Source organism: Tamandua tetradactyla, chromosome 13 (assembly GCF_023851605.1).
Source record: "Tamandua tetradactyla isolate mTamTet1 chromosome 13, mTamTet1.pri, whole genome shotgun sequence".
NCBI lineage: Eukaryota > Metazoa > Chordata > Mammalia > Pilosa > Myrmecophagidae > Tamandua > Tamandua tetradactyla.
This window is the reverse complement of record NC_135339.1, coordinates 18,606,545-18,629,141: the sequence shown is the minus strand read 5'-3', so window position 1 is coordinate 18,629,141 and position 22,597 is coordinate 18,606,545. Positions and strand designations below refer to the sequence as shown.

Here is a 22,597-nt window from a genome sequence, read left to right as displayed (position 1 = left end):
GGTTAACCCACGGGCAGACCACGGGTTAGAGCACGGGTTAACCCACGGGCAGACCACGGGTTAGAGCACGGGTTAACCCACGGGCAGACTATGGGTTAGATCATGGGCAAATCAGGGACAGCCCATGGTTTAAACAGTGGGGCAGGCCATGGGTTTTAGGGTTTCATCTTGGCTCATGATACTTGTGGGGCTGCAGCTGGCCAGGTTCTCTCCGAGCTTCAGTTTCTCCATTTGTCATGGTGACGCATGCACCCCTGGAGGGCTGGGGGCAGACCAGGCAGGCTGAGGGGCTCCGTCCCTGACTGAGGCACAGCACCCAGTAGGTTTATCATCAGCCCACACATCTTGTGGAGACAGAAGGACGCTGTCCCTGTCCATCCACCTAGAATTCCCTGCCCTCCCTGTGCAGCCGTCACAATTCAGTTCCTTCGGGGACAGTCCCCTACCAGGCTTTCCCTCCTTGCTGCTCTACCTGAGCAGAGACTCACCTGCCTGTTCTCTGTGGGTCCCTGTCCCCTCCACATCACTGCTTTCTCCACTTTCTGCCCCCAGCTCTCAAGGAAGGGTCTGCCTAAGCTCCCTCACAGGCTTCTTTGCTCCTGACTCCAGGGGATCTCACTCCTGTCCCTTGCACCTGCTCTGCTTCACTCTGGGCACGTGTCACCCTCCTGGGCCCCAGACTGTGGGCACCGGGACGGGCCTGGCCAGCAGGCAGAGCATCCCCAGGAAAGCCCCAGAGCAGACAGGACAGGAGGCCCCAGAGCAGCTCGGGGCGCCAGTGGGCTCCCAGGGGGATGACAGAGCCTGAGCCTCAGTGGTGGCTCCCGGGACCACCTGGGAGCTGAGGGGACCTGCCTGCAGGCAGGGTGGCTGGGGAGGGGCACTCACCCAGCTGCACAGGCGCCAGAGGGATAGCAGCAGCAGCAGCAGGGCCAGCAGCCCCACCACGCCGGCGAGCACGGGGACCACTGGGAATTTTTTGGTCTTGATCACACGCACAGTGACAGCATGGGTGGTTGTCTCTGTGGTTGTCTCAGTCTCTATGGTGGTTTCGGGGGGAACCTCAGGTGGGACTTCCGGGGGAGCCTCTGTAGCCCTGGTGGTATGAATTCTTTTGGTGCTACGAACGGTGACGGGAGTGTCCTTTCCCTGCGGAAAGAGCCCAGTCACTGTCCAGACTCGCTGGGCAGAGAACGTGCGTGGCCGTGGGCTGGGCTGGGTTCCAGCCCCTGGCATTCCACCTGAAACAACCAATCTCCACCTCCCCTGCTCCTCAGCTGCCCACCTCCAAGGACCACAGAGGGACCATGGACGCGGCCTCTGGCCCCGCTCCAAGCCCTGCCCAGAGGCTCTGAAGGTCCTGTCCTCTAGGGTACACCTCGGCTGACAGTGGAGGAGGTGTGGAGGATGGTAAAAGGTACAGCTACATGGATGGGCAAGGCCACTGGAGGTCACTGGGAGGCCTGGCAGGGAGGGTGGAGGCACGAGACCTGAGCCCAGTCCCACGTCCTGTACACCCGCCTGCTCTACAGCCCTGGGCAAAGCTCCTGAGCGGCCCACTGAGCCTCACGCTCCACGCCCTTCCGGGGTAAACGGCCATGTCCCACGTCTGGAGGGCACGTGGGACATGGAGGGAAGGTTCAGAGAAACCAGACGCTGGGCCAGGGTATGGGAGGACCTGGTACTGCCCACCGGGGAAGAGAGGAAGGGAACCACCCCCTCCAGAGACAGGCTGGCTGCAGGGAGAGCCCAGGAGCTTGGACCTCAGGGTGGCTCCTGCCCTTTAGCATGTGTGTGTCCAGGGCAGGCTGGGGGTGAACTGCTGGGTGGGGTGGGGTGCGATTTGATGGCCTGTGAGCGGATGTGCAGGGATTGGCAAGGGAGGCGCGGGGATCTGTGTGCGAGACAGGGGAGTGCTAACAGCTCTTCGGGTCCGCAGGGCGGCGGCATCACGCCCCTTTCTTCTCTGCCCCTTCAGGCACCACTGCTCGGGCTTCACACTCACCCGCCCAAGATCTGCTGCCCTGGGTCCGGATGCCCACCCGACGTGAGCTCTGGACAGCTGGCCCCCAGCAGTATCCCCTACATGCCAGGGCACCTTCCCCAGAGCCGAGCCCCAGTGCCTCCCCTCCGACCTGCTGAGCTCCCAGCCACCACAGGAGAGAACTTCCTGCAGGGTCAGGGACAGTGAGCAGAGGGGACAGCTGAGGCGCCCAGCACATCTGCACAACGGCAGCAGACATGGACCAGGCGGGCCCGGGAGGTGGGGGCTGTGCAGGCTTATAGGGGGGTGAGGGCGGGCCAGGGCAGGGCTACCAGTTCACGGCTCTGCACAGCCTGCTGGCCCTGGACCCCGACCTGGAGGGGACAGCCTTGGGGTCCTGCGGGGCCAGGGGCCGTCAGAGTCCTGGACCTCGGTTCTGGCGGAGGGGGACCCCTCCCACCCCACCCACTCACCCTGGCTGACAACCTGACCCCCCGGGGTGTGTCTGCCCCCAGCGCTGGGCTCTCAACAGGCCGAGATGGCAGCTGCCCCACCCAGGCACTCACACACTGTTTTCCAGTGATTTTGAGGTTGTTGCTGAAGAAGGAAATGCCGTTGTTGAGGCTCACTTCAACCGCGATGGACCTGAGCACAGAGAGGGCAGAGGGTGACAAGCAGGTCTCGCCCTGGGCTCCGGCCTTGGCCCACAGCCCTCCTGGGTGTACTGACCTTGCCAATAAGGCCTCTGGGGCTGGTGGAGAGGGGAAACTAAGGCAGGCACCCTTTCACCTCCTGATGTCCTCAGGAGAGGTCAGCCACACGGATCCCTGACCACCTCCAGGGACCATCCAGCAGGGCAGGGATGGAGGGTGCCCGGGGTGCCCGGCCGAGAGTATCCATATGCAGGACCCCTAAAGATCACCCACACTGCCCACCTGGTCTCCTGCTCATGAGGGTCCCCAGACTGGGGCACTTACTCTCCAGGTTCCTCCAGATCTACTCCAGGGCAAGTTATGACTTTCTCTTCCACAGAGATGGCTGTTTCATCTAAAAGGGAAATCACATGGGGAGCAAGTCAGAACACACACCAGTCCTTCCATCCCTCACCTTCCACCTGCCCTCGGCAAGCAGAGCTGATGCTGACAAATGCATGCCAGCGTGAAAAGTGCTATGACAAGTGAAAACAGGGAGGACAGAGAAAGGAGGTGAAGGGACAGCTACTTAGAACGGATAGCCTGGCCTTCCTTTTACAGGTACAATTTATCATGTAGAGAAGTTAGGATTTTTGCATGTGAATTGATATAGTATGTGGGATTTGCTTCAAATAACCTGCAGCAGGGATGTCAATGACAACAGCTCAGCATGGCTGACAATTACTGGAAGCAGGTGAGGGGTGCTTCAAGCTCCATAGACGAGTCTCACAACTTTTGTACGTTGTTGAAGTGTCTATTAAAAATCAGGGCTCTCTGAGGGGGCAATGCCTGCTCTAGGCCTAAAAAGGTGAAGAAACCAGCAGGGAGAGATCAAAGGCAGGACAGTTCCAGGCTGTGGGAGTGGCATGTGCCAAGGTCCTGAGATCCTAAGTGGTTGTGCTTGTGCAGGAAGGGAGGAAGCAAGCATGGATGGGAAGTTTGGGTCTTATTCCCAGGACAGCGAGTCTGTCTGGGGCTGACAGATTCTGGATGTGGCCTGGATATAAAGGCAGCAGGACTTCGGTGGCTGGATGTGGGGCAGAAGCAAGAGGAATCGGGGCACATCCAGGTTTGTGACCAGAGGACTGAGAGGACGGCGGTGCCCTTTCCTGTGAGGGGGAAGCCTGAGATGGGAAGGGGATTTTGGGTGGCTGGGTTTGGCTTTTGCTTTCAATTTCTTTGTGGGTTTGGGAGTTGAGACACATGAGGCTCTGAACAGTCCCATAACTTGTGGGGTGGAACCTGCTGGGCCCACAACCCACACCTGTTCATAAGCCCCTGAACTGGGGTAAAGGGACAAGCACAAAGCTGCTTTCCTGCGCAGACGTGGCTCCCAGCTCTCTGCTCCCGTCCCCTGCTTCCCTGGCAGCTGGGACGACTGGTCTCAGAGGCCACAGAGTTCTGCCCTCCAGGATTCCAGAGGCCGTTGGGTGCCCAGGCCCCCCAAGGCTGGAGGAGCAACAACCTCTGCTTCCCAGAGCCCGGGCCCACTGCCCCACCCTGGGCATGAGGGTGAGCCGATGCTGTCTGCCTGTCTGTCTGCAGAGGGAGGCCAGGTCTCCCATTGCCGTGCAACCCCCAAAGGATGAGAGCAGAACAGATGGGAGCCGCGCTGCCCGCTGCAGCAGAAGGGCCCGTTTGCAGGTCGGGCCACCCCTCCACAGGTGCTCTCAGGGGACATTGTCCCCAAGGAGAGGGAATGTAAAGGGGTTCTCTTAAAATGGATTTTTAAAAAAGCTTGTTTAAAAATGCTCACTGATTTCGGTGGGGGTGGTGTCCAGGTGTTACTTCCTGGGCATTTAACCTTTAAATCACAGACCAGAAGTGAAATAGAATTCTCCAGTTATAACCCCAAACCCTTCATGTTTTATAGTCTACTTTTAACTTTAGGGGTGTCTTTTAGGAACTAAAAAGTCTCTTTTGGGATATTTTTGTGGGACACAACAATTTCTTTAATTCCAGCTCAGTTTCCTTTTCTTCTGTCAAAGTTGACAAAAATACTTGAGCAACAATTCTGGGGTGGGGCCCAGACCCCCCCGGCCACCAGGGATCTGGACGCATTTCCGGGGCAGTTGGGGGGCTCTACCTGCCCCCGGACCTGGCTTCTCAGTTAATAGAAGCCGCCCTCCTTATCCGCAGTGCCCAGGGCCACGTCCAGCTTGGCCGACACTGGCCAGGAGCTCTTGGACAGACCCCTCCATCCCCGGCCCTGTTTCCTGACCCACACACGGCAGTCCCCAGGGGGCGGCTGTGAGGTTTCTAGAGACAGTGTCTCCAGCACTGAGCCTCACCGCCGTGGGGAGTCCTCCGATTGGTTCTGGTCAGTATTAATGGGGCGCTAGGTCCCCAGGCCACCCTGAGAAAGTGCAGGGGAAGGGGAAGGTCAGTCCCTGAGGCCGTCACTCACGCTGCAGGGTGGAGGGCCAGCGGTGCTCCCAGAGAGCAGCAGAGATGCCCAGAAGTGCTAGGAGAGGGGAGCTGTTCTGGGTTGACCAGATGGCCGCATTGAACAGAAAGCTCTCACGGGAGCAAAGGAGGCAGCTGGGGAGGTGAGGAGGGGGCAGGAGGCCCACCGGTCCCCGGGCTCAGTAGAAGCCCACCCCCACCTCAGCTCAGAGGCGCCTCCTGCCTGGACCTTCAGCCTCCTCAAACCCTTCACCATCCACGGGGCCTGCCTGACGCCTGAGGACTTCCAACTTACAGGTTTCCCCTTAAATTTTCACACAGTTATTAAGAGCTTGTGTGCACCTCGTGATCCACATACATGATCTTGCTTAGTTAGTGCAACAACCCCCAGGCCCATTTTACAGGCAAGAAAACAGAGGCTCAGAAGGGAAGGCTCAATGGGATCTGAGCCTCTGATTCTGAAGCCCAGGCCTGGCAGGGTCTCCTTCCCTCAATTCAGGACAAACAGACCTTTCCCAGACCTGCCACTAACCAGGCAAGGCACAGAGCCCCGGGCTGGCTGCCGACGATTCCCACCAGCCAGCGCGCTGCACATCTGTCCTCGGCTCTCGGGGACGACGCCCGGTGAGGGCAGCCCAGCCCCTGCACCCACCTCGGCCGAGAGCTCAGCCCTGCTCCCAGATGCTCACTGGAGTTTGCAGACTCCCCACTTTACAGATGAGGTGAGGGGCGGCCAGTCCCCCCAGCCTGGCCTGTCCCCCACTTGCCGTGTTGCTTCCAACTGCACTGCACCTACAGCGAGAGTTCGGCAAGGGCTGGGAAGACGTGGCTGCCTCAGAAGCAACGCAGCCCTGCGTGGGGTGGTTCGAGATTCAGAGGCATCGAAGTTGGACTTACCTGAAAAGCTGTTGTCACTGAACTTGAACCGGCAAATAACCAATTTCTTGTCCTGTGCATTCAGGAAGCCACTTCCTCTAAGCACCACTTGGTATTCCTCTGCAAGGACAAGGCACAGGCTTGTGAGGAGGACCCGGGCTGTGCTCCGTCTGGCCTGGCCGTTCAGGGTGGGGCATCCCCAGAGGATGTTCAAGGGGCTCAGGAAGGAAGCAGCTGTGTGGGAACCACCCCTGTGCGTCCTGGCTGAGAGGGGGCTGGGCTGGCCTCGTGTTGGGGAGAGGGGGTCCCCGAAACATGCCTGGCTTGGCCCCTCACTAGGGGCAGGTTCAGCCAGGGGTTTCTGGCCCTGAAATCTCACAGGGGTCCCTATAGCCTGAGGGTATAGCAGTGGGCTCAGCCAGGCCTTGGCTTACAGGTGAGAAAGGAGCTGACCGAGCACGCCCCAGGCACCTGTCACATGTCTGAGCTGGGCACCCCGGCCTGGAGGCCCGTGGGACTTCTGATCACTTAGGCGGCTATTCCTTCTCTCGGTGCTTTTGGTGCCCAGTGCAGCCTGGAGGCACCCTGCACGCCGATCAGGAAAATCCGTCATGGAAGGGGCGGCTCTGTCTTAGCTGTGGCTCCAGAACTGGGATGACATGTCAGCCCTTGTCTCCTCCTAGCCCACCAGGCCCCAGTCGGCCCATGCTGGGGCTCAGTGGACACTTCCTTGACCCAGTGTGGGAAGGACTGAGACGCTGAGGGCTTGTTCAGGGCAGAGACCTTGGCCAGGTGGCTTGGTGGGGGTGGGGGTGGGGCTCCTGGGCTTTTCAACCCCGAGGCAAACATTACAGCAGACATGGGGGGGGGGCAGTTGGTGCCTCAGGGAGTTCTCTGGTGTTCCAGGCTGGTCTGTCCACCTGAACCCCATTCCTTCCCCAGCGCTGCCTCCTGACCCAGGCCAGGTAATTCCAGCCCCAGCACTTGTGGGTTCCCAGGGAAGAGAACTGAGGGGCATTTCCTCTAAGAACTGGCCTGACTTTGGATCTGACAGTTCCAGTTTCTCCTGCCTCCCACCCTCCTGCCTCTCCCTTCCATCCATCCAGGGCAGAGGTTGTAAATTCAAGGTTTTAAAGGACAGAGGCATTCTTGGTCCTTGGGCCAAAACTGGCCTGCTTACCTGTTCCCTTAGGTTTGAAATCTTCTCAAAATACAGGGGCCCAACTCTAACAAATTGGACATTTAATCTAATAATCCTGATTTCTGGATTTTGTGGGAAATGGAAACATCCAGCCCCAGCAGTTGGCATTTCTGCATGTTGACCGTTGCTGAGAGAAGAGGCTGCTGTATGGGTAGATGCTGCACTGCAGGGCCCACCTTCACCCCCAGACTCCCACCTGGATAGCCAGTCTTCTTTGGCTTGGCCACCAGGCCCGTTCCCTTTGCTCGCAGGAGCACTTGCTGGCAGTGACCCTGCCTGGGTGGCTCTTGAGCATGCGGGAGCAAGGGGAATCTCCAGGGTCCGCTAGCCTGTGCTGAGTCCCACATGCAGGCCTCAGGGACAGGCTGCATGTCACTCGGCAGTGGTAGTCTTGGCCATCAAGGGACTGAAGGCTCAAAGCTTCTTCTGGATGGGGCTTTCTGGTGGGATCTCAGCCTCCTCCGTTCTCAGCCTCCCTCAAGGGCCCCTTCTGCCCCACCCCACAGCTGGATGCAGGCTCAGTTTTTGCCTTGGCGGGATCATTAAACTTGTCCCCCCCACCCCACCCCACACAGGATGCTTTTTGACCAGCTGACCCAACCCAAACTGAAAAGGATGCCCCTCTATCTCCTGGAAGAGTCATTTCCCATTTACATCTTCAGAGTACTTATTGCAAAACAAAGTATTTTGCAAGGCAGAACTGAAATTTAACAAAGCATGATGTAACTAGATGGAACCAGAGAAGGGAAAGCTTAGCTCCTTGCTTGCAGACAAATCAGGCTCTAGATGAGGCGAGTCCCTTTGCCACAAACAAAAAGCCAAGAGGAACCCCGAATCGGCAAACCTCTACCCAACCAAGGGCTGCACTTACACATTCATCCAAAAGAACATTTCCTACTTGCTGAGCATCTCCCATGCACTGATCTTTTAAAAAACAGTTTCCCCCAAACCTCCCACCAACTCCGTGAGCTAGGCATCAGTATCCCAATTTATCGTAGAGGGAAACTGAGACTAAGAGAGAGTGAGTGGCTTTCCGATGGAGCAAGAGGAGATACTCTAGAGTTCTGCTTCCCCATAGGCTCTCTGAACAACTAGCAAGAACGGGCAAAGCCATCTTCTTCAGAGCTCAAGAAAACAACTGTTAGCAGTTGCAGTAGATGGGAGTGCATCAAATCAAGGAAAGAGCAACTTAAGAACAGTCAGAAAAGGTGCTGGCCCCCTTGCTAATCCCTCCCTACCCCTTTCCTGGCTCAGACCTGTGCTCTTAGGGTAGTTCTCTGTCACACAGTCACCCCTATGTGCATACCGGGGTGCACACATGCACAGGCCAACATATCAGGTGGCAGCAGGAAGGACTGAATCAGGACACAACTCTCTGGCTCACTGTCCCAGAATTTGCCTTGCATGCAGAAGCAGCTTGTGTAGGAAAGAATCAAATCTCAGCAGCCTGGGGCAAAGGATTACCACCTTCAAGGAACAAATTCTTGCTCCCAGGACTGGAAAGACTATTTCAGAGAGAAAAGAGGGAGAGTTCAGATCCCTATAAATGGAGGTATTCCTAAGGCCACAAGCATTCACCCAGGAGAATACATACGCTAAGAGAAGTCTGGAGAGGACCCTGTGCATTCTTCCTGGGCTATTCTTTAGGTTCATGTTTAAGAGGGCAACACCGACCAACACAGAGCCAATCTGCAAGGCTATGAAAGGTGTATTCTGCATTTCTTTGCTTTTGTTAGCTTCTGACATTCAAGGAAATCTTAGGCACATCACTAGCACTATAAAAACTTAAGGGGGGCAGGCCACAGTCAGAATTCTCAGCTGCCATACCAAGACCTGGGTTCAGTTCCCAGTGCCTGCCCAGGCAAAAAAAAAAAAACTTGAAATAAAATAAATAGAAAAAAACTAAGGGACAGTTCAGAGACTAAATTCCAGAGGTAACAAATTAAAACATTAAAATTTACAAAAGATTACAAGGCATACAAGGAAACAAGATACAACGGCTCATCTAAAGAAATAAAATAAAATATCAGAAAGCACCAACAAAGAAGACTAGACGATGAACATACTAGATAGATGTTTAAAAATGGTCAAAGAGCTATCGGAAAACATGGACAAAAGAATTGAAAGATACCTGGAAAACAATATATGAAAAAAAGAAAGAGAGTTTCGGTTAATAGAAATTATAAAAGGGAGCCAAATATTGGCTAGAAGTCTACAATAAAGTTGAAACTAAAAGTTCTTGACAACCGGGAGTGGCTGGGGGGGGAATGGCACCAAGAATGAGCCTCAGAAGTTCCTGGCTCGTCACAGGCTACCAGGACCACAGGGCTGCACAGGGCTGCACAGGGCAGGACAAAACCAGTCTCAGACAGGACAGAGAATGCTCAGAATCCACCTCAAGCCCCTCCAGCGGGCACTCAGCACACATGCCGTGGGCGGGTCCCAAACCTGACAGGTGCAGGCTTGAGAAGACAAGCTGCCTGGGTCCCCTGGGGGAGGCTCTGACTCTGGCCACATGTGATGGAGGCAAAATGCCACGAAGCTGCTATAGGGTGTGGGGACAGGGAGCCCAGGTGAATCCTCAGCTCTTACCTCCCACACAAGCAGTGATAGGGTCCACAGATTTCAATTCAATGCAGCTCCTTTCTGCAAGCTGGAATATAGAGTAGGGCAGGGGGGGCAGGGGGAGTGAACAATGGAGACATATTTCAGAAGCCCCTCCTTCCTTGCAGCTTCTCACCCCCCCCCCCAATATCCAGCACCCACTCACCCTGTCAGTGATGCTTGTCAGGGCATTGAATCCCCCAGTCACTCCAAAAGCATGGTCCTTGCTGTCTGCAAATCCTTCCAGCTACAAGGGAGAGGAGGTGGCTTGGACTCACAGCCAGGGGACTGAAGGGGCTCACACAGGAGACAGTCTCTGGCTACCATGTCCGGGGCCCAGGGAGTGCTACACTCGAAGACTAGATCCTTCTGTCTGCCAGCAGAACCCCCTTAAGGAGCAGCAAACTCCTGCACCTTCATTTGGCCAAGCCCCTGTTACCACGCTCTGCAGTGGGCATGGGTGGCTCCAAATAATGTGGGCTGCAATATCATCCCGGGAACCCCTGGGAAAGCAGCCTCTGATACCTTCCCCAGGCCCAAGGGTGGTCCCTGGGTTACCTGTTCTGACTTACCTGTGACTGTTCGTAATCTTTTACGCCCACGCCATAAACAGTGGCCCCCATCGACCGAGCCTTTTGAGCCTAAGAGAGAGAAGAAATTAAGTATAATGCACCAAAACGTGTGCAGGAAAACACACATAACCATGGACTGAACTTACTTCAAACTTGGTTTCTTCATACGGTTTTGGCTCTAGCGTTCCATCCGTAAAAGCAATAATCATACTGGAAACCTTCTTACCTGTGGGACAAGTGAGGATTGGCTGCATTGAGAAAGGCACCAGGGGTGCATCAGGTAGCCACAGGCTTCCAGGGCCATGGAGATGCCCAGGCCAGTACATGGCCCAGTGCCCTGACACCAAGTGTTCATGGGCAAGGCGTGGGCAGCTCCCTGGGAGACACAAGCACCACATCCAACTGCAGGCTTTGCAGCAGACCCAGGAGTGAGAAGACCCTCAGCCCAGGGCCCACTTTGCAGACAAGGAGACTGAGCCTCTTTAGGGCCCCTCCTCGCTGGCTGCCCACATCCTCCCCATAAACAGATGGTACAGCCTGTGCCAGGACGGGACACTGAGTCCATACATGTGACAGGTGTAAGACTCCAGAGCAGCAGCCAGACTCTCCTGTGGAAGGTGTGCTGCAGGGCTCATGGCAAGGGGACACTAGGGCCAGGCAGGACCTGGGGGGGTCCCCACCAGTGTCCTGGGGCTCAAGACACCTGGCCAATTGAGAAAGGACCACATGCCCAGTTCAAGGCCTCAGCAAATGCTGGTGCAACTCCCCTTACAAAGGTTGAATCCCTAAGCCTAAGTGGAAGTCTGTCCTGTTCTGAGGATAGCTTCTCACATGGTCAGGGATGAAGTCACAGGGTAAAAGGACAAGGAGCCAAAAGCTAAAAGTATAGCTCAGAGGAGAATGTGCTCAGGAAAGGGTGAAAATCTGTAAACAGAAACCTAAGTCTGCTCAAGGTGCCCTTGGCTGCTTCCTTCGCTTTTCATGCAGTCAAGCTGCAGTCACCAGAGGGACACGGCCTCACGTGGAAGCATCTCGAACTTATCAAGACCAAGAACTACAGGCAGATCTCATTCTGCTTTCATAAATCACTAGATGCAGCGTTTCCTTATTCTCACTGTACAGATGAGGAATCTGTGGCTCCAAGAGGTGAAGGAACTTTCTCCAACTCAGCTAGAATGTGGCTGTGGTGAGACTGGAACCCAGAGCTCGCCGATGCCCCAGCCTGGCTTTGCCCTCTACACCTGAGAACACCGCAGTCCACAGGTGGCTTACCTTCCCCGATCTCTTTTTCAATCTGCTCATTTGCCTGCAACGAAATGAAGAAACATTGGGAGAAAGCGGGTTAGATGATCCAAGGAATACTCTAAGAACTTTATCAATCTGGAAACATTCTCCAAGCTCTAGCAGTGTGTACCTTTTTAAACCCTTCCTGCATGAATGTAGATCCCTCAGGTATGATAGCCTGAAGGTCTTTAAGGCCACGTTCGATTTCTTTTCTGAAACAAAATAGAGAAGAGGGGGTTGAGTTGGGGGGTGCTGCTAACCAATCGTGCTGCATGGTTGAGCAAGGATGTGGGGCGACTGACCCCCGGGCAGGTCAGCACCGTGGGGGGCGGCTCTGCTGTTCCCATGGGACTGGACTGGTTTGCTGGGGGCTCATTCATGTCCCATGGCTCCCAGCCTCCAGCCCCCAGGGACCCTACCCAGGGCCCGGCCTCTGATGTCCACAGTCCAAGTGGGGAACGTTCCCAGCATGGGGAGCTGTAAGTCAGGACTCAGCGTGGATCAGTTTCCACCAAAGTCCTCAGGGTCCTCAGGGCAGCACCCGCCCCTCCCATGGGGGTGGTTTGGGAAAGTGCCCCCCGCTTGTCTGCTGTCCTCCCCCCCCACGGCCACAGACTCCTGGGGTGGGCTCATTCCCACTGGCTGCTTCCCCTTGAGTCAGCACTAAAGGAAGGAGAGGCTGTTCCTAATCAGAGTGCCAGGGCCCCTTGGGTTCCTGTGCTCCTCAGAGAAAAAGGCCAGAGGCTGGGAGGAGTCAGCCCCACAAGGTGTCTGTGCAACCCTGTCAGGTGCCATTAGAGCAGATGCACAGGTCGGGGCAGGCAGGGCTGGTGCTGGGGACCGGGGGGGATTGCAGTCAGGCTAATCTGACATGATGTGGTGGAGCTGGCCCAGCAAGGCTGGCCTCAGGCTAGAGGCAGAGGGTCTGCTGCAGTGGGGTGAGTGCTCAGGGGCTCAGGCCCAGTTGAGGAGGTGAGGGAGCCTTGGATCCAGATCCCTGTAGGGGGCTGCCCTGCAGGCAGGTCTGCAAACCCCCGCCTCTGTGGACAAGCCTTCTCCTTGTGAAGACACTTTCATCCTGAGAAACCCTCTTCCTGGTTCCCCCCCTACCGACAGCTTCGCAGCCCCTCTGCACTCTGGCCTCCTGCCTGCAAGGCAGCCTGCTTTGAGGACCCTGGTCCTCAGCCAACTGTAGCCCGTCAGCATCACCTCGGAATGCACCACCCCAGCCCAGCCCAGGCCATGGGTTCTCAACGGACCATGCAGGGGGCCCTCCTGCCTCTCCTCTAAGGCTCCATGGGCCCCCTTTGGAGGACCCCGCCAGGCAGGTCCCACTCCTGCCCCTCTGTGCCTCCCTCCTCAGCTCCTGGGCAGTGGGACACGTTTGGGAATCCTAGGTTGAGCCCAGCTCTGATGGAAATCCCGTGGGCCTTCCTTGGGCTGGCTGCTGGAGGACTCAGAGTGCCATGGCGCTGCATCCTTCCATGTACACTGCATCTTTTCCACTCCCCTGTCCCCCACCCCTCATTCCTGTCGTGCCTCCCCAACAACTCCACTGCCCAAGGAGACCAAGGAGGTCAGCGCCAGCCTCCCAGCCCTGCTCCCTGAAGCTTCCCTGCCTGGGAAGAAGTAGTAGCCTCCCCATGTCACAGGTCAGCTCCTCCTCCTGACACCCATGCCCTCTCCTGTCTCCTTCCTCTCTGCCCCCTGCCAGCGTCCTTCCCATGGACCTTTTCCCACCTCAAACCCACTTGGGTCCTCTCTCCCAAACCCAAATGACGCCCACGTGCACCCCACCTGGCTTTCTCCCAGCCCCGAACCTCAGCGCATTCTAGCTTTTCTGGGAGCCAGATGCCTGGCAGGCTGTCCACATTCCTGCCTTTACTGCACCCCCTTCTCCCTGGAGGACGCCCACAGCCTCCCCTGCTGCCCGAGCTTCTCTCCAAGGTGCTGAAGCGCTCTCCGCATCCAGAACCCAGGCGCTCCCTCCAGCTGAGGTGTTCTCCCCTCTCTTTTGGGTGTCCCCACTCTGGATTGGGCTCCAGGCCCTTGTGTCCCTGAGTGCCCTGAAACCTTTCATGGATCAGCAGCTCTGCAAGCCCCATTCCCCTGCTTCTGCACAGGCCTCCAGATCTGCCTTGAAAAGGTGGGATGGCACTTACCTGTCTGATGTGAGCGGCATGAGAGTGAAGCCGTCGGTTGAATATAGAATAAACGACATCCGCAGCTTCGGGCTGGGGACGAAGCACCCACTCGTGAGAAGTCATTCACACAGATGGAAATGTCACCAGCAAACAGCCAGGCCGGGGCACAGGCCAAATACCTCCTGCCCACCCCCATCTCTTCCATTTGGGACTCGATCCCAACCAGGTAATGCCCACACCTTTAGTGAAGGATTTCAAGAGCTTTCACTCAAGACAGGGTACCAGGATGACAATCTGCTCCATCCATAAACCCCAACACCCCAAAATACATGCATGCACCCATACCTGTCACCTCTTACAGTGACATCAAGACCTGCCCTCTTGTCCCTCAGGCCGCAGCATATCTCCCTTCTACTGTGATATATTTCATAGCTTCCTCCCTCCTTTCCTCCCCCTCCTCCCACCTCAATCTAATTATTCTCCCTTTGGGGAGTGGGTCAGAGACGTCCCTCTCCTTCATTGCTCTGCCCAGTCTTTAACAAGCTCCTCCCAACCCCCAGGTGCTCCACCCCTCAGTGACCACAATGGACTGTTCAGTGGGATCCGTTCTCCACTCCTCATCAGTGCCCTGGGCTCAGGAAACCCGCTCGAGGGACTTGCAGGTCCCCCAAGTCTAAAAAGGCTGTGCACTCTGCCAGGCAGAGGACAGGTACCCCACAGCACTGAGAAGCCCACATCATGGGGAAGCCGTACTTCTTGAACTTATTTACTAGGTCCTCCACGAAATTATAAACGTCCATCCAGTTGTTGTTGATGCTGCCCGATCTGAAAAAAGAAAACATGGGCCAGGGAGATGAGGCACATGGGTCCAGCTCTCCTCCTCTTCCATCCTCTTTCCAACAAGCCCCTCCCCTTCCCAGCACAGCCTTGGAGTGCAGCAGCCCTCAGGCACCAGGGTGCATGGCCCTGGCCAAGGGTTTTCATCATGGTGGACAGTGGAGCTGGAGTGGCCCTCTGACCCGTTTGCCCAGGTAGGACGAGCCCCTGGACTTGGGACTTCCGGGGCTGAAACCAAGACAGTCCCAGGCAGACCAGGAGAGGTGGTTCCTAGGTGGGAGCTGTTTAGAAAAGGAATCAGGGGGGATGTATTTCAGGGCAAATCCCAGTGGATTCAGAGGAGCTGCCCTCTCATGGGTCTACCTCTCCTTTGTAATGACCATTCCCAGCTGTCGGCTCCTCTCTGGCCCTTTAAAGGTGTCTGTGATGGAGTGAGGGCAGGAGCTCTTCTGCATCACTCCCACCCTAAGTCCTTTGTAAGCTACAGCCCAGCTCTGCAGGTTACCCAGGTCTAATGTGGAAGTGCCTCTGCTGGACTCTTGCCTTCATGGGCTTCAGACACTGCCCAACCGGACCCCTTAGGTAGGATATCTACTGGGAGTCTGTTTCTGATCTGCCAAGCCTTCCTCACTGCACTCCCAAGTTATGCCTTCTCCCTCCTAGTTCTAGGACCACCCCATGATTCCAGCATTACTCTCATTTAACACATGAAATAACTGAGGATAAGGCAGGTTTGCCACAATTTCTAGAGCTAGCATGGATGTGAACCTACCTCCAACTGCAAGCCCCTGCTCTACTCATTGCCAGAGGTGCAAACACCCTGAGTGACGCCCCAGCACCTGAAGTTTGCTGGCAGCAATGCACTAGCCTCTGGAAACATATCTACAGTACAGATTTTACACTCAGCAGCCCCCAAGCTAATGTGCAAGGCCACTCCTTTTCCTAACTAATGCTGACACTATTCACTCCCCTCTCATTACTCCTCTTCTCTCTTTTTGCACCCTTCCCCTCAGTGCGCCCTGAGTGGGTGCGCGGTGGGGGCGGAGCGTGTGTCGGTAGCGAGCTACCAGGCAGTTGGCTGCGGGTGCCCCGAAACTGCTCGCTATTGAGACCTGCTCGGCCCTCACCGCGCACCTGCTCACCACAGTATGGTGGTCCCCCAAAAGTTAAATATAGACATGCCATATCACCCATCAATTCAACTCCTAACTACAGAATCCAAAAAAGTGAAAACAGGGACTCCGCCAGATACCTTTATATTATCCACAGCAGCATTATTTTTCTAGCGCCAAAAGGTGGAAACAAGTGTCTAATAAAATATGAATTCAACCCAATCACCCGACTTGATGGTGAGGCCAGAAGTCCTCCAGAAACAATATGATGGTTTTTGTTCCCCTCCGTAGAAGAAGCATCTGGAGAAAAGCCTAGTGCATTCTTTCTGCCTCAGGAAACAAGGAGTTGGCGGGGGCACCTCTGATGTGCCTGAACCTGGGACTACCCGTGAACCCCCAGGAGACAAAGGGGCTCTCTGGGTCCCCAGGCCAGGATGGGAGGGCCTCAGGGCTCCACCTGCAGAGCTCAGTCTTGCTCAGCCTGTCCCCAACGCGCACCGCTCCCTCCCCCAGGTCCCTGCTCCAGATGCCACTGGCTACTTACATGTCCAGAATAAAATAGAGATCGAAAACTGAATTACATGTTTGCTCCTCAGCTGCCTTTAAACCGCTCCTGCCTCTGCTGAAAAGACCCTGGGGTCTGCCCTCAGTGCCAGGCAGCTGCAGTGGCAGGAGCAGCAGCAGCAGCCAGAAGGGCGCCGGGAGGACACAGCTCCCCATCTTCCCTCCCTTTCTGGCTGCCCCGTAAATGGGATCCTGGGGCTGGGCTCTGCCGCGGCCCAGGACCTAAATGTATCCCTATATATAGATAACTATATATAGATAAACAAAAGCACACGACCACCTCCTCGCTACCAAAACACACTCCGCCCTGACCGCACACCCGCTCAGCGCACACACAGGGGGAAACTGCTGGCTCGGGGCACCCGCAGCTGACTCCTGGTAGTGCCCCGCCCTGACCTCGCCCGGAGACCTTTATTACAACGGCCATCAAGGTTGACAGGAGGCTTTGTGACCTGCAGCTCTGCGTACAGCACCCCAGGGCCAACAGGTAAGGTCAGTGGTCCCAGAGGGCCAGAACAGGGGAGTGAAGCAGGAGGAGGAGGAGGGCCTCAGGGGAAGGGGGGAGGGTGTGCCGAGGGGGAGGGGCAGGTGTGGAGGGCACAGGAGAACCCTCCAGAAACCTGCAGTAGGAGGGAACCCAATGAGCCCAAGGGTCTTTCCACCCCCAACCCATTTCAGTCTTTCCCTCACTCCCTCCCCACCGCCAACACCCTCCCTACCTTCCCCAGGCCCTGCGGGCACCATGACCATTTCCCTGGACCCACACCCTCCTCTGACTCTGCTGGAACTCAGACATCCACACAGTCCCTCAGGCTGCACTCTGGGGGCTGCGTGCCCAAGCAGCACATCCCCCTGCCCCTGCCCTTTGCAGGACTCTTCTTGGGGAGAGTGTGTGCACAGTGTGACACCCTCAGAAAGGGGGCCCTCGGTCACAGCACCCAACAGGGTCCCCTTCTTGTGTTCCTCCTGCAGCCTCCAACCACCCCTGCCTGATGAGAAATTCCATAAGAGGCAAGTCCCTGGAGGCTCAGCTGTGACTTACCTAAGCTGCCACTAAACTGACCTTTACTGAGCTCCTACAAAGCACCAAGTTCAGGGACCAGAGACAGGAAAAGCCCTCAGGAGAAGGGGGGAGGCAGACCCCAACCTAGTGGGCTGGGGCATGGAGAGAATCAGATCAGAGGATCAGAGAAAGAAGCAAAGATGACAGCGCAGCCAGGGAGCAAGCCAGGGTGTTGACAAGGAAAGCAGCAGGGAGAGCAGAGTTGTTAAAAAGGGGTTTGGGGCATGAAGCCAGGGCAGCCCTACAGGGTTCTCGGTGGGCAGAGGGAGGGAAGGAGCCATGAGGACAGTGGGGGTGGGGTCATCACATGTCCTGGACCACCAGGGCCTTGATGGGCTTCAAGAGGGGTTTACCCGTGAGCCACAGGAAGCTGTGATGGACTGTGAGGGCTCCCTGCCTCTGGGCTCACGTGGCCCAGGTTTCAGTTACCTGAATGACAGGCCCAATTCATTTTTCAAGGGGAATTTCATTTAGGGGGCCCATAACTTTTTCATGGACCCAGAGGCATCTGGCATCTCTGTGGAATTCCCGAGAGATTGGGTGAGGGTCAAGGAGGCAGTTTGGTTCCCCTGCAGGAGTTGTAAGGACCCCCCAATCCACCTCTGTCATTAAAGCAACAGCACACTTCTGGTCAGCAATGGATGGAGAATGTTTAAACTGGGAGCACGGCCTGAACTTTCAGCCCCAGATTTTATAAGGCAGGGATTCACACACTCAGCTCTGGGACTTGGTCTTATTGTCACTGGCTCCAGAGACTCCTGGCCCTGCTTGAGGGACAGATGATGTGACCAAGTCCTTAGCCAGAGAAAGGGAAGCAACGTGGCAGCTTACAGCACATAGGACCCTGGCAGTTCCCCTTCCTGGGCCCCTAGGCATTGTCCCCACCTCTCTCCTCCCTAAGCCCAAGGGACAGTGGCAGACTGTCTCCACCCCCTATGCCACTGGGGGGGTCCCAGCAGGGAGACCCACCCCTTCAGAGCCTAGCTTGGTGACTGTGGCCTCCATGGGACAACTGAGTGGAATTCTGCAGAGAAACTTAAGAAGCATTTAGGGGTGGGCCACGATGGCTCAGCAGGCAAGAATTCTCGCCTGCCATGTCAGAGGAGCTGGGTTCGATTCCAGGTGCCTGCCGATGTTACAAGAAAAAAAAAAAAAGAAAGAAACATTTAGGAATCATGGAGTTGGGGGCAGGGACTGCAGTGGACAGAAGACCCACAGACCACCCCCCAAATGCCAATCAAAAAAGCTGGAGTCACTTTACTCATTAAAAAGACAAAAGATTTCAACACACACACAAATATTAGGGTTAAAGAAGATCAGTTGCTAAGGATAAGAGTTTTATTTTGCAGAAAGGTATAAACATTCTAAATTTGCATGCTCCTAATAAAACACAATGAGTGAGAGAAGTATAAGGAGAAATGGACAAATCCACCATTACTATGAGACATTTCAACATATCTGGTCAAGTAGACAAAATGCTACTAACATTTGAGAAGATCTGAATATCACAACAGAAGGAACTCTTTGCAACAATGTGATAAGCACATAACAAGAAAGCAATAGTTTTCAAAGCATTCTTCAACAAGTAATTACAGGACAGATCCCAGAGTTTGTTATGGGCTACTATATGACCTTCTCAGATTTTTCCTTCTCCAGAATATAGGAGGCTAGAAGGCTTAAATATTTTTTTTATCATCACAATGGACTTTTCTTCCCTTTTTTTGTGAAAAATAACATATATACAAAAAAGCAATAAATTTCAGAGCACAGCACCACAATAAGTTGTTGAACATATTTCAGAGTTTGGCATGGGTTACAACTCCCATAAGGTCATATAGTAGCCCATAACAAACTCTGGGATCTGTCCTGTAATTACTTGTTGAAGAATGCTTTGAAAACTATTGCTTTCTTGTTATGTGCTTATCACATTGTTGCAAAGAGTTCCTTTTGTTGTGATATTCAGATCTTCTCAAATGTTAGTAGCATTTTGTCTACTTGACCAGATATGTTGAAATATCTCATGTGCTCTGAAATTTATTGCTTTTTTGTATATATGTTATTTTTCACAAAAAAAGGGAAGAAAAGTCCATTGTGATGATAAAAAAAATATTTAAGCCTTCTAGCCTCCTATATTCTGGAGAAGGAACTAACTCTCACAATGTTAGAACAGTGAGAGTTTAGCAGGATGGCTGGATATACCAATAAGGAGAACAACTCGTTACTTCACAACAGCAATAAAACAGTTGGAAGATTTAATTTAAAACTACCAAAACAGTGGCAGTAAAATACAAGGTATTTAGGTGTGCTGGAAAGGAAGTATGCCCCCTAGAAAAGCCATATTTTAATCAAAATCCCATTTCATAAAGGTAGAATGATCCCTATTCAATACTGTATGCTTGAAACTGTAACCAGATCATCTCCTTGGATGATGTGATTTAGTCGAGTGGTTGTTAAACTGGATTAGGTGATGACATGTCTCCACCCATTTCGGAGAAAGAAAGCAATTCAGACAGAGCAGCACCACAAAGCAGAGTCCACAAGCCAGCGACCTGGCTGATGCTCCTCTGCTCTGGTGTTGCTTCTCTGCGTCCATACCTAATACATTTTCTGCCTGCTTACCCTGGGCTGTGCCTTTGAATTCTTTCTCGCAGCATGGCCACTAACCTGGAAACCCGAATCCAGCAACAGGATCTGCTGTGGCTCCCCCGACCCTGCCCCTAAGACCCTGAGAACCTCAGCCACCCTGGAGGTCCTGGCTGGGCCTTGCTCCCTGCAGCCCTGGGAAGGCCAGACAAGCTCCACCTCCCCAAGGCATCCCCATCACAGCCACCTCTTTCCCGGGGGAACCAGGTCCTTCCTTCCTTTCCTTTCCCCCATGTGCCAGGCATGGTTGTGGAGTGGGTGACATGCCAGGAGCAATGCCCACCCTAACAGTGGGGGCTGATGACGTGGAGAGAGGAATGCAGAAACTGGGGACTAGAGAAGAGGTCAGTGGTCAGGGAGGGGTGAAAGGACAAGGAGGGGTCAAGGAGCAATTCAGAGGGGGCCAGAGAGAAGTTCAGAGAGATCAGAGAGAGGTCCAGAAGGGCTATCCAAAGCAAGTAGCCTCAGCCTGGGGAGCACACAGGTGTGGTGGGTAGAAACAGTTCAGGAAACATGATGAATGAAGTACGGTGCAGGCCCTTGGCTGGGGTTGAGTCTATCGAGTCAACAAGCTTGACAGATGTCAAGTCAACAAACCCAGGGGGTGTAGGCAACCTGAAGGGCAGGGATGCCTTGGGGGTTCCTAAGCAGGGGGGCAGGAGAAGGTTGTGCAGCAGGCAATGGCCCTGGGTGCAGGCCAGGTGCAGAGGAGGCGGGAGGCTGGGTGGGGGGTTTGGGCAGAGAGCTGGGACCCAGGGCAAGGCAGGGGGTTGGGGCAGACCTGGAACAGAGTGGTAGGGACTCCACGTGTCCAGGCCTTGGGATTGCAGGGGCACAGAGAGGGCTGGTCATGAGCCCGGACACAGAGCAAGGTCAGGGAGAATGGGTGGGGCATGAGGACTTGCTGGAGAGGGTCTGGCGGGAGGGCCGAGGGCAGGGTGGAGAAGGGGCCGGAGGGGGGCACTTTTCCGGGGACCTGAGGTGCCCCCACCAGGAGGAAGCAGCAGCCCTGCCTTCTGTCCCTCACCTCAGCTCAGCACCCCCCACATATTGACACAGGGCAAGGGGTCAGGGATGAGGGGAGTCACAGGGACAGAACAGCGCCTGCCCCAAGGACTGCACAGGGTGGAGGGGGTGGCAAAAGTCCCCCCAGAGAGCAGCAGGAAGGGCTTCCCTGGGAAGGTGGAGCAGGGAGGGCCCCGCACGGCACAGCACAGGAGGCCCTGGAATACTGGGAATGAGGCCAGTGCAGACCGGGGTGTGTGGCCACACAAAATAGAAGGTAGAACGCAAAGACCTCGCATTGGAAATCTCATCAACAAGTTTAAGACTGACTGCAGGCTAAATGAGACTATTGTGGATAGAGTGGGTGAATAAAACATACTAGTACATTAATTTCATCTTTTTTCAATTAGACAAGTTGTGGATTTACAGAAAAATCATAAAGTTTCTTTTAAAATGTAGCTACTGGGAAATTTTTAAATGACTTTCCTGGCTCCCATGTGCAGCTCCCACTGCAGCTCCTCTGGACAGAGCTGCTCTGGGTGAGAACCTGAGGACCAGGGTTGGGCCCTTAGGCAGAGTGGGGATGGATCTAGACTTCAGCTTCCCCAGGGTAAAAAGGACCTTCGCAGGGAGCGAGCTCCCTGTCCCTGGCGTGTTCAACCAGGGAGCTTGCTGCGCTGGTGACGAGATTGGATAAATGAGCTCCAAGGATGCCTCCAATCCAAGGGGAGCCCCAGGCAGCTGCTATGGGAGGCCGGGAGTCCTGTCCACCCCTGGGCATGGCTGTGCAGGCCCTGGCTGCGCTTGGCTCTCCGCAGGGTGCGCTGCAGCATCTCCTTGGCTTGCAAAAGGGCGGCGTCTGTGGGCACACCCAATTGTGTGTGGGGTCTTTTGATTCAATGGAGATGTGAGTTCACCCATCTGGGTGGGTCTTGATTAGTTTACTGGAATCCTATAAGAGAAAACATTTTGGAGAAAGAGAGAGATTCGGAGAGAGCAGAAAAGAAAGACACACCCACAAGAAGCAGAGTCCATTAACCAGTGACCTTTGGAGACGAACAAGGAAAACGCCTCCTGGGGAGCTTCATGAAACAGGAAGCCAGGAGAGAAAGCTAGCGGATGATGCCCTGTTCACCATGTGCCCTTCCAGCTGAGAGAGAGGGAGAGAGAGAAGCCCTATGTTCACCATGTGCTTTCTCACTTGAGAGAGAAACCCTGAACTTCATCAGCCTTGAACCAAGAGTGTCTTTCTATGGATGGCTTTGGAAATTTCTACAGACTTGCTTTAATTGGGACATTATCTCAGCCTTAGAACTGTAAACTAGCAAGTTATTAAATCCCCCTTTTTAAAAGCTTGTCTGCTTCTGGTATATTGCATTCTGGCAGCTAGCAGAGTAGAACACATGCCATGAAAAGTAAAAACTAATAAAAGTCAAAATCATTACTCTTACTAGTTTTTAATAAACCCTGATGCACAGATAAGCAACATAAAATACATTAAGCCACGAGTCAGAGAAGCTGACATGTAGTACAGGCCCTGTTTGGTCGGGGAATGGGGAAGGGCACTGCAACTGGAGCTGCGGAGGCTGTGTTGTACCTCCCAACCTGAC

General features: G+C 54.7%; 1 protein-coding gene across 1 annotated transcript in view; it reads right to left on the bottom strand.

The window, feature by feature from the left end:
* The window catches only part of LOC143653644 (anthrax toxin receptor-like), a 30,697-nt gene extending 14,070 nt beyond the window's left edge, over positions 1-16,627 (bottom strand). The window contains exons 1-13 of the mRNA XM_077124786.1: positions 16,257-16,627; positions 14,517-14,588; positions 13,782-13,853; positions 11,750-11,831; positions 11,608-11,641; positions 10,482-10,561; positions 10,336-10,404; positions 9,930-10,010; positions 9,752-9,812; positions 5,980-6,078; positions 2,962-3,031; positions 2,551-2,629; positions 889-1,149 (exon numbers count right to left, since the gene is read on the bottom strand). Of these exons, the coding sequence (XP_076980901.1) occupies positions 889-1,149; positions 2,551-2,629; positions 2,962-3,031; positions 5,980-6,078; positions 9,752-9,812; positions 9,930-10,010; positions 10,336-10,404; positions 10,482-10,561; positions 11,608-11,641; positions 11,750-11,831; positions 13,782-13,853; positions 14,517-14,588; positions 16,257-16,432 (1,236 nt within the window). The 5' untranslated portion in view covers positions 16,433-16,627. The remainder of the gene's footprint in view (positions 1-888; positions 1,150-2,550; positions 2,630-2,961; positions 3,032-5,979; positions 6,079-9,751; positions 9,813-9,929; positions 10,011-10,335; positions 10,405-10,481; positions 10,562-11,607; positions 11,642-11,749; positions 11,832-13,781; positions 13,854-14,516; positions 14,589-16,256) is intronic.
* Between the last annotated feature and the right edge of the window lie 5,970 nt (positions 16,628-22,597).